Consider the following 11,301-nt stretch of genomic DNA (forward strand, 5'->3'; position numbering starts at 1 on the left):
GTCAGCCATGGATTTTGATAAAAGATACTACATTTAGCCCTGTGTTCTTAGAAAGTTGTATTGGGATAATCCCTGGTATGATGATTCCTATTGGATTATGCAGTGTATGAAAAAGCCTTCCCATGTTCCCAAATTAATTTGTCCTTTTGATTTTTTCTTTTTTATAAACCCATTAACATGACAGAATTATCTGGTCATGTATTGTCTCTTCTGTAAAAAAAATAATAATAATTATGTCAAATCAGGGAGTAAAATGGCTTATTTCAATTCATATGGCCCTGAAATACAAGCAGAAATGTATGATTGTAAAAATGTGCCTCTGGGAGTCTGATTAAATATATATTACCGTAACTGATATTCTGAGCTTCACAAGCCAACTGTGTCACCACCTTCAATCGACAGCACTACTGATGGTTTGCATCACAAAACATCAAAAATATTATGGATGCGCACATTTGCATGAGCAATGTTCTCCATTTAAATTATATTGAGGCCTTTTAGATCCAGAATGTGATCATCAGCACCATCTTGACTTTGCCTCTCTGGTGAACTCATCATTATTCAGCCAATATGTTAGTTAATTCATCCACTTGACGATGATGGAGTCAAAGGACAGATTCCCTATAAAAAGCATAAAACGTTTATCATTTAGCTGTGGCAGACATAACAGGCCATCCCCTGTCTCAATGAAATGCAATACAAAGCATTACTACAAGACCTTTAACCAAAACATATTTTTAGACCCTTTTAATTGAAGAGTTACATCATTGTTGAATTTCACATATTGCCAGACTCAAAACCTTTTATTTCCAAAAAAATAGAAATCTAGGGAACACAAAATAACACTGAGAATTTACCAACATAACATTGTTTATCCATAAGGGGGTTTTGAGACAACTGTATTGGTTATAGGCTTATTCAGGATTTACGGCACAAGCTGCAAAAGAACTGTTAATTTACATCACTTTAAGACAAAAGCCTTTTTACAAGTAATAAACTAGATTCCAATCTGGCGTTTGCATTGGCTCTGCGTGGGAATCGTTGGTTTTTAGCTTCTTTATACGAGAGTAGCATCTGAGCTGAATCTGCCATTTTGGAAACCAGCTCCAAGCTGCCTTCTGCATTTCCCTTTCAGTGTGTCCCCAGGTACCTGTCATGTCTGACACCGGATTCTAAAAAGTAAACAGTAGCCAGTGTGCACTCTGTGTTGAAGAGAGAAGGTGAGCAGTGATGGAGGAAGAAAGGAGTCTCTCACTTTCTCTCCTGTGAATGGTCTGGTAATACAAGAGAGTCTCAGGAGTGCTCTACGCCCACACATCCAGCCAACATTCAATCCAGCAGCATCACAAACACCCAACTACATGGCTTTAAAACGACCTCCAGCTCAAATGAGTAGGTGTGCGAGCATGTCTCAAGTGTTTGTTTGTGCATGGAAGTGTGTGTGCGTGTGTGTGTGTGTGTGTGTGTGTCGGTGTGTGTGTTTGTGTGTCTGTGTGCATGGAAGCAGTGTTTGTGTGTGTGTGTGTGTGTGTGGGTGTGTGCTTGTGCATGTGCATAAATGCATGCATGTGTGTGTGTGTGTGTGTGTGTGCTTGTGCATGTGCATACATGCATGCATGTGTGTGTGCCTGCTTGTGCGCACGCGTGACTGTGTGTGTGTGTGTGTGTGTGTGTGATATTCTCATTCTGTTTTTGACATGCACTGAACATTAGGCACAAGCTGGGGTGGGGGGGGGGAGGGGGGTCCTTCTGAATAGAGGCACTCCATTTGCAAGGCCATACAGAAATAAAAGCAGAGCACTACTTTTTTTTTTTTTAAACCTTCCGGCAGAATGTATTCTGTCACTGGTAATCTGTGCTTCTGTGTTCATCAGAGATTGTTCCTATCAGCCCCATCACATCACACAGTAATGAATGTATTTATGCATCCCTGCTGGTACACAAACAGAGCTCTGAGTGGGGATGCATTAAAATCACATATTTATTGGAACCTTACCAGAACAACAGATTTTATATCAGGTGCTCTCAAAGGATTTCAGATAAATTTGTAATTCACGGTGCAAGAAGACATTTTGTGAAATTCAGGAGATAGAAATTGGATTTGTAACCAACAACACAGGAGTAAAATGAACTTGCAAAATTTAATGAGCAGGTTACACTTGTCTCCACTCGCTGTGACCACAAAATTGTTCATATCACCGCATGATAGGAAACAAAAACGCAACGTTAAAATATTGACATCCTTTCTGCCTCCCCTTGAAAATGGGTGCAATTAAAACGTGCAGTTTAAAGAATGCCATTGTTGTCGGACCACTTTACTGTAAGAGCGTGCAGGCCACGTCACACGAGCTGGTATCCGTAGCGTCACTCAAAAGGCCAGTGTAGACTCATCTGTTGCTCGTGCGAAATGATAGGTGGTAACGGGTATACATCTACGTTTCCTTCCGTTAAGAAATCTCTCAATTAGGAATCTTACCATGTATGGGTAGCAGTGTATTCAAGGTTAGCCCAGTTTGCCATTTTAGCCTATGAATGTTCTGCTAGGGAACAGTATATGATAAATGTCTGTTTAATTTAAGGATGTGTGAATGCCAATCATGTCCCTAACATGAAGCAATATAATATGTTTAAGATGTTTGACATTCGTTTAAAAACATATTTATACGCTCATTGACATGCTGTAATTCACACCGGATGTCAAAACCATGTCAACACATACTCATTTGCCAAAAAGACACGTGTTGCGACAGCCTTTAGTGCCTCCTCTAGCCTTCTCCGTCTTGATCGTTTTATTTAAAATCGAGAGTTGTTTTCAGACCACAAAATCTGACCCGTGTTAAGTGAAATTCATCCACCGACAATCAGTGTGAAATAGAATTAAAAATCAGTGGCTAGCTTCATACTTTTTAAACACTGGTGTTATTTCAGCTGTTTACTCGTAGTGTTATCACAAGACCAAGTCACCCACTTTTCGCAAGGCTGGTTGCTAGGAAACAGGATTCTGAGGCAGGCATGGATTGGTGGAGGCGTGGAGCCGATGATGAGAGCGCAGCTGACAGAACACACGGCTTGCAATGTTGCCTAGCCTAGTGAGATTTGACAGAATCAACAACATAAAATGCTTCTGATTAGGCTACAACTAAAAGGAAGTTGTCTTTATCCTACTGTGTCGTCAAAAGATGAAACCAACCAAATTACAAAACAAAAAAGCACAAATAGGCATCAGTTGTGGGCAAATGCCATCTGAAATCCTACTTAGTTGGAATTCGTTTAAATATTGTTACATTTTTAACCACATTTTGCATGCTGAAATCTGTTTTTAACTTTTTTTTAAATAGGAAAAGGTTGAGGCAGTAGGCTACCTACTGTCTTTCCAGCCTTCCACTACGTTGTCTTACTCACATTGTGCCTTGTCTGTGTAAATATTAACATTATTTTGCGCTATTATTGTTCGTGTGCACGTTCATTTTCTTCTTGCATTTCCGTTTATGCTTTTATCAGATTCTCTTATTCAGAATGACAAACAAATGTGCAGTGGTCCCTACAGTGTAAGGATTCTCTTCGCTGTCAGTGAAATGAGTGGCCGTATAAGGGTAGAAAACAGTTGCTTGCCATTGCGGCCGAAGTGCTTGTGGGTTGATTGGATTTGGGACTCATGGCATCTACCCATAGCAGTCTAGGCATATTGTTTTCTACACACAGATACAATTACGAAACGGGCTGTATTCATAGTGTTCAGTCACGTGACTACTACGAAGGGGTGGCAGCATGGACGACAGAAAAGGGGAACAAATCCATTCCAAAATCGAACATAGAACTAAAACTACCCCTCTTGACACAACTTGACTGCAGATTTACCGTGAGAGTTGCCGTAAATTCGCTAGCTATGTAGCTAGCCGTGCTCTACCAAACAAAGCAACCTTATGAGGCAATGATGCTTCTTTTTTTCCATGATAAACATTGGTGACTTTTCTTCAGGACACGTCGCCCAAGTTCTTGTTATTTTGTAATGAAATCCACAGAGCAAACACTCACACAATTTATACATTGGGATATATCAGTTAAACAGTCCAGGTGAGGTAGCCTCCCTTGCTCAAGGGTACAACAACACCCCAGCTGGGACTCAAACCCACAACCTTTGCATGGCAAGCATCAACATTGTGCTATACTGTACCATCCCAAGCAACAAACTGCTTTTCATTGAAACTGCATGATGGTTTCATTTTTTGGTGACACAACGCAAGGTGACAGCCAAGCAGTCAAGCCCTTCGTAAGTTGTATCTATTATTTACTGTCCATTGGAGAGGCACAGAGTGTACTGGTTTATGTTTTCATATTCCAATCTGTCTCCTGTTACTGTGCCTTAGATCAATACCAGCGAGACAAAGTGGCAGGCTTGATAGATTAAATTTCCACTGTGAGATAACTCCCCCCCCCCCCCCCCCCCCCCCCCCAAAACACACACGCACAATCAAACTCTTCCTCCGACATGCACACTGGTTAATTGGTTAATGTTGCATGGGTTGCTAACATAAATGGGCCCATGTTCATTTATACATTCAATGAATTAGCATCAGCTTCCAAAGGACTTTTTCAGTATTGATTCGGATTCAAGAAGAAGAGTGTCACTTTCAGTTACTTAAAAGTGAACATAGGAGAAGTCAGGGCACCAAAGATTCACAGGAGAAAATAATTAAGTTCCAATAAATAACAAACTCACAGTGGTCAGCCTTATGGGATTATATATGGGAAATATGTGAGACATACAAATATAAAAATTCCCAATACAACAACATATAGTTTCCCTTAGAAAGTTTTCGGACAAAAGCTAAACTGTCCCAGTTTACAGCTCAACTTTGAGGGACTGTCATGATCAGTAGCAATTATTCTAGACGCTGCTTTTAAAAATTCACCCACGGCATTCTTTTCCAGCCTTTCTTCCGGTTTTCGGCACGCATCACCAATGGCCGAAATGTGTGTCAATAATTTATTATCACTTTTGAACATTTAATTGTTTTGTGGCAGAAATGCAGCGGCTTCACGACAGCACCATCACGCGTGCACCGTTTACCGTAGCTTAAACTGTAGTGTAGGCTACTGGAGAGGGCTGTTGTTCTTCAATCACCGTACATTGCCAGAATGGCAGCCAGTTTCCAGGGAGACGGAAAAACCAGAGGCTTTCAGTGCTCTCACCCGCAGCAATATCCAAGGATTTTCAGAAAGATCCTTGTGGTGCTAACTCTACCTCACAGCACAGCCGTTCTATACGCAGAAGCACGGCTACACGCTCGCCGCGATCAGCGATAAACTACCCCAGGAACACAGGGCAGGAGCAGTCTGGTTTTACCCCACAAATGGTCTGACTTCCCCCTCAGCTACGAGCTTCTGTGGCGGTATGTGCAATTTATCTATTTCAGTACGTCAAATGGTATATATTTTTTCTTAATTCCTATTAAAATGAGTATGTTTGGTTAATAACTTTGATCAAATATTTTTGTTTGCATTTGCGTATACATTTTTTGTTGTGTTGTTGTTGCCTTTTTTAAATAAACTCTGGGCAATCCGGATGCTCTTTCACTTGTGGAGAAAAAAACGGGAGCATATGGTGGAAGGTTTCCATGGCACTAACCTCTGAAAGCATTTTTACAACCTGTTTCTAATTTGCTTGTAGCTTAGGATGGAGAGTGTAGTGGATGCGTTTGCAAACTGGGTCTATTCATTTAATTGAGGGAGTCAGCGTTCTCCAAAGTGCTCCTCTGAGAAAGATTTTCAACTAATGAAAATTACATCTGTTATATGTTATTATGCAGGAAATGCAATTAAATGCAATGTGGAATTGTTATCTCTCATAACAATGGAACATATAATATCTACTGTAATGATGCAGAAAGAATAAGAGGTCTTCATTGCAGGGTTTGGTTTGGAACTGAATTTAATAGTTTTTTAATGCCTTCTAGTTAGTTCCAAACCAGAATGTTACCTGTGTATGTGTATGCATGTCTGTCTGTGTGTGTGTGTGTGTGTGTGTGTGTGTGTGTGTGTGAATGTGTGTAACGTGCTGTTATTGCACAGATCAGGTTCTTTCTTGTCCTATCCAGAGACATCTTGCTGTTCTATCTTTGCTTTGTTCTTTGGTTCGTTGCATAACGTGGCATTTTAATTTTCTCTGGTAGAAGTCAACACCTCATCCTGTCATTTCCATTACTCCTCAGTCTCATGTGATGTCACTTTGGATGAAGCAACATGGTTGGAGATTTTGTACTGTCTTTGCTGAGCAGTAATACCAGATGAGTGCCTGTGTTTCCCTCTCAATATGTCCTGCAGGTAACTGTACATCTAGAAACATACCCCTTCTCCCCCCCCCCCACCTCCTCCAAAAGGCTGTGGTGTGAAATTCAGGAACCTCAAATCTCTTAAGGGCAGGAATCTTGTGGGGGTTTGGGTGGGGTGATGATGGAAGGTCCCACTATGACCGAAAGTGGACCGAGCCTCGACCGCCACTGCAGCCAAGTACTGGAGGGTGCAGGGATGTGTGAGGTGAACTCCAGCGGCGACCTGTCTCAGTCTGCCGCAGGTGAGGGGGGTGAAACCAGGCCCTCAGAGTCCCGGTTAGTGGAGGACGCGTTCAAGGGGCACAGCGATGGGGGTACCCAGCCCTCCAAGCATGTAGAACAACCCAGGGTGAATGCGAATGAAGAAACAGCCTTAGAACATTTCTCCATAGAGGATGGCGCACCGCAGGCCAATCCTGCTTTACCAGTGACCAGCGGCATACCCAGCGAGCTCCGAAAGGTGTCCACGGGCAAAGGTAGGGGAGAGGAACCTGAACAAAGCACAACACAGCAGAAATCTGGGGAGGGCATGACCGTGACCAACCAGGAGCCAACCATACTGGTGACCAACCACGACTCCCCCAGTCAAGAGGGGGACGAGAGAGAGACGTCATCGGAGAGCCACTCCTCTGAGCCTGAGGGGAGAAAGGAGGGCGGCACGGGGCCTGCCAAACCCGACTGTGAGGCGGAATGTTCTGGAGACGCGTTACCACCACTCAACACAAGTGTGGGAGAAACAGTGGCTAAGGAGGTGAAGAAAGGGGAAGAGGATGTGCTGGCAGGCATTCTAGAGGGTTCAGAACAGAATCATGCCAACACGCTTGGGGAAAAGGTAACGGGAGCCTGTGGCTTGAACAGACAGCCCTACAATGCACCTGCAGAGGAGGCAGGGGTGGGGACGGCGGGTTTGCTCTCACCCCTGCTCTCTCCCGCCCCTCCCCCACCCCCCCACCACCAACACATCCAGACGCAGGTGAGCCTGGAGACCCCATCCTGCCACTCAGTTGCCACCAGCCCCATGACCCCGCCCCAGGGCTCTGGGGACTACTTCTTCCCCTACTCCTTCAGGAAGGCAGGGCTCGACAGCGGCGAGCTGCCCCAGCCTCTCTACCGATCCGTCGCCACGGCGCCCATGAGCCCCCTCACTCCCACCATCACAGTCCCAGAATCCCCCTGTCCTGAGATCACGGTCACAAGGGCAGGAAATGGGAGCAGCCAGCAGGGGCCACCACAAATTGCACATGGGGGTATTCAGAAGGGTGTGGCCCCACAGGTGGGTGGGAACACTGACATGCTCATTGGGGGGCCAAGACCAGCAGAGTCAAACATCAAGAGCACTGAGAGCATAGCCCCTGAAGGGCCCTCAGCCACGACCTCAAGTGCATCTGGCCCCACCCCAGGTCAGGAGACCACAGAAAGAACGCGGGACCAGTGCATCAAGCCTGGTGCTGATGCGGGCGCCGGGCAACCAGGCCCTTCACTGGCAAATCACGGGACTGTCTGCTCTGTCACACCACAGGGAGACACCAGAGAAAGAGGATCAGCACCACAATTAATCGAGCTTGATACAAAGGCCTCTAAAGTACAGAGTGTTGACCTCGGTCCCCAGAAGAGTGGGGGGCATGCTACAAATAGGGCTGAGGGTGTGCCAAACAAGTATAGTGGCAGGGGACACTGTGACCTAGGGGAAGCCAGGCAACTCACTGTGGAAGACTTCACCTTTGATGATGGGCAGTCCCATAATGCACCTGCAGAGGGAGTATCAGAGAAAACAGCTGGCCTGCCATCGCCCCTGCTCTCCCCCGCTCCTCCCCCACCACCTCACCACCATCACATCCAGACGCAAGTAAGCCTGGAGACCCCATCCTGCCACTCAGTCGCCACCAGCCCCATGACTCCGCCCCAGGGCTCTGGAGACTACTTCTTCCCGTACTCCTTCAAGAAGGCGGGGCTCGACAGCGGCGAGCTGCCCCAGCCTGTCTACCGATCCGTCGCCACGGCGCCCATGAGCCCCCTCACCCCCACCGTCACAGTTCCACAGTCCCCCTGTCCTGAGATCACGGTCATGGATGTCAAAGGGGATGTGGATGGGGTCACAGAGCTGGGGAAGGTGAAAGCAGGAGATGGGCAGCAGGAGGTGGTGCAGGCGGTGCGCTGGGATGAGAAGGGCATGACCTGGGAGGTGTATGGGGCTGCAGTGGAGGTGGAGGTGCTGGGCACAGCCATCCAGAAACATCTGGATAAGCAGGGGGAGGAGCCAGGAAAACAGCCTCCGCCCCTTTCCCCTCCCGTTTCTCCTCCCCTTTCCCCACCTCCGGCTCCGCCCGTAGATCCACCGTCCTCCCCTTCACCTCCCACATCCTCCCCTCCTCCTCCACCTGACTCACCTCCTGCCTCTTCCCCTCCTCCTCCTGCTCCTCACTCACCTCCTGCCTCCTCCTCCCCTCCTGCTCCTCCTCGCTCACCTCCTGAGCCTGTCTCTGTGCCCAGCAGCAACGGCGGCAAAGTGGAAGGAGAGGGTGTGGCCAGTAAGCCGGACGTGGGCGATGAGGTGGGAGTGACCAGTGAGCCGGGCACGGACGGTGAGCCGGGTGTGGCCAGTGAGGTGGGCATGTCTGAGAAAGTGGGCGTGGAGGGAGAGGTGGGCGTGACGGGAGAGGTAGGCGTGGTGGAGGAGGTGGATGCGGCTGAAGACGTTGCCGTGGTCGCTGAGGCTGGCATCGGCGAGGAGGATGTGGGCGGGCAGGAGCCGGAGGAGAAGAAGAGGCGTCGGCGCAACCCGTTCCGTGCCATGTTTAGGAACATACGCCGCCCACGCTGCTGCTCCAGGACTCACGCCATTGACTGACAATATCGCCGTCCAGCAACAATGGGCCTTTGCTAATGCCCAAGGATCGTTCAGAGCAATCAGTGCATCCAAGCTCACACACGGCTGTGTGTACAGTGCATAATTGTGCAGCTGTGTGGAGCATTTAGATGTCTTTGTGTAGACTGTAATTCTGCAAAAGTCCTCATGTTAGAACAGTATATTTTTCTAGCACTGTATTTAAAAAGGTATGTGGACTGCACTAGCCAGGGGTGCAATATCCTGTTGCTATGATTGATCACTTCTTTTTTGTGATTCGGATGAGAAAATTTAATCTGAATAGATTTGATTTGTTCAAGGATTTATGGGAAGGGGAATTTGGGTGGGGGGGGGGTGTTGGCAGTGTTGTCTTTTGATCGTCTTTCTGGATATTCTGGGCATTGCTTATTTTCTGAATTCTATAGTTTTAGTATAGTTTTTGCTTGAGTCTAAGAAACATTTGTTCATGTTGTTTTTATTATCAGAGTTATTCTAGACTGCCATGAAACAGAATTAGTCAGAAATGCCAGTTTATGTATTTTCTCTGTATTATTATTATTATTATTATTATTATTTTGTATCTCCACAAAGCATGTGATAAAGATCTTCATAGAAAAGATCCGGCTTCTTGGTTATGAAAACAGCAGTACATTCTTTGCAGTTTTGTCCACTTTGTCATTGTTGTTGCATCTGGATTTTATTAGTGGCATTTGGATATTGTTTTAAAATGTGAAGTTTGACCTGTTATTCTGTGCACAATAATAAATCATCACTAAATCTAATCTATGTAAAAAGTGTATGACCCCCTGCTTCCCAAACAATAGCTCTATGCTTCTATTTAAGTCTCAAACAAGTATTTTTGCCTGTATATTCCTGCACACATTCTGGGAGAAACAATATTGTGTGTGTGTGTGTTCATAACATTAAATCTTAACAAATATTACCCTTTAGCTCATTAATTCAGCTTGGATCTTTCGGGACAAAGAAATGAAAGAAAATCAATTATTTATAAGTTTTCAAGGAGAGTTTTTTAGAGGTTGTCTAGAGCAGTGGTTCTCAACCTTTTAGCCCCCAAGGCTCCCTGTGTCCATGAAAATATTCTGCCCCCCCCCACACACACACACACACACTCACAGAAGACATGATAACCTGTCAGCCTGTCATCATCATGACTCTGTATACACTCCGATGCAGTTAGTCAAGCTGATTCATTTTACCCCCTGAAAGCATAAAAGTGATTTTTAAAATGTGTCATTGTAGTAATATAAAAGATTTTCAAAACAAAAATCCTTTGTTTCCTTTTCCCTATTCATAGCAAACAGGAGTGTGTGACATCTTAAAGAAAATAAGAGGGCTAATAGATTTTACATACTATTATTTGCTTGCTTTGTGTAATTTATTTAACTGAATAATTACTTATGTCTTGATGTTTTGTGATGGAAGCTTTCAATAATTTCCAGAAGTCATCTCCAGACCCCCCTTGTAGCTCCCCTGGCCCCCCTGTTGAGAACCAATCTTTTTCATGGCTGTATGTTCAACAACATGTTTTGTTGAAAATTTTCAGAAATGTGCAGGAAGGTTTACATATTTTTCCAATTTATAAAGCGTTGTACACATTTGACCAAAGTCTGTTTCAGTGATTATCCTCAGATTGTAGATACTGTAGATCAAGGGTGGCCAACTCAAGCACTGGAGACCCTGCAGCTGTGCTGGTTTTTGTTGTCTTTCAATGCTTAGCTGACAGATTGAAGCAGTCAATTTCACACTTACCTCGCTTGCTTTCTTGGGTCTGAATTTGTTATTGATTTGAAGTTTAAATCAAAACTAAAACCAGCACACAATGTAGCCATCCAAGACCAGGGTCTGGGATGCCTACTATAGATGAAGAGTCATCATTCAATTCTGTCAGTGTTGTGAAAGCCAGACGTATTTTAAGATATCTGGATTAGTCACTGGAACAGTAGCTTCACGGTCTGTATTGCTTTTTGTACCTACTGAGAACTAACAGTTCCCGTCACGGCATACACGGATACTAAAATCATTTAAAATATTTATATTTTATATTTATTTTTGTACAACGTGATTTTTTTTAATTTTTGGAAATGCTTGACTATAATGCTTCAC

At 44.9% G+C, this 11,301-nt stretch overlaps 1 protein-coding gene across 1 annotated transcript; it reads left to right on the top strand.

Annotated features, from left to right (window-relative positions):
• Positions 1–6,683: 6,683 nt before the first annotated feature.
• LOC118222527 (flocculation protein FLO11) lies at positions 6,684–9,963 on the top strand. Its single transcript, XM_035408179.1, has one exon. It carries the CDS (start codon positions 6,862–6,864, stop codon positions 9,178–9,180), a length of 2,319 nt encoding a protein of 772 aa, XP_035264070.1. The 5' UTR covers positions 6,684–6,861; the 3' UTR covers positions 9,181–9,963.
• Positions 9,964–11,301: the final 1,338 nt, after the last annotated feature.

This window comes from Anguilla anguilla, chromosome 3, assembly GCF_013347855.1.
Source record: "Anguilla anguilla isolate fAngAng1 chromosome 3, fAngAng1.pri, whole genome shotgun sequence".
Classification (NCBI taxonomy): Eukaryota; Metazoa; Chordata; class Actinopteri; order Anguilliformes; family Anguillidae; genus Anguilla; species Anguilla anguilla.

Coding starts and splice junctions, on each gene's coding strand:
- LOC118222527 (XM_035408179.1), top strand. CDS start 6,862: ATGACCGTGACCAACCAGGAGCCAACCATACTGGTGACCAACCACGAC.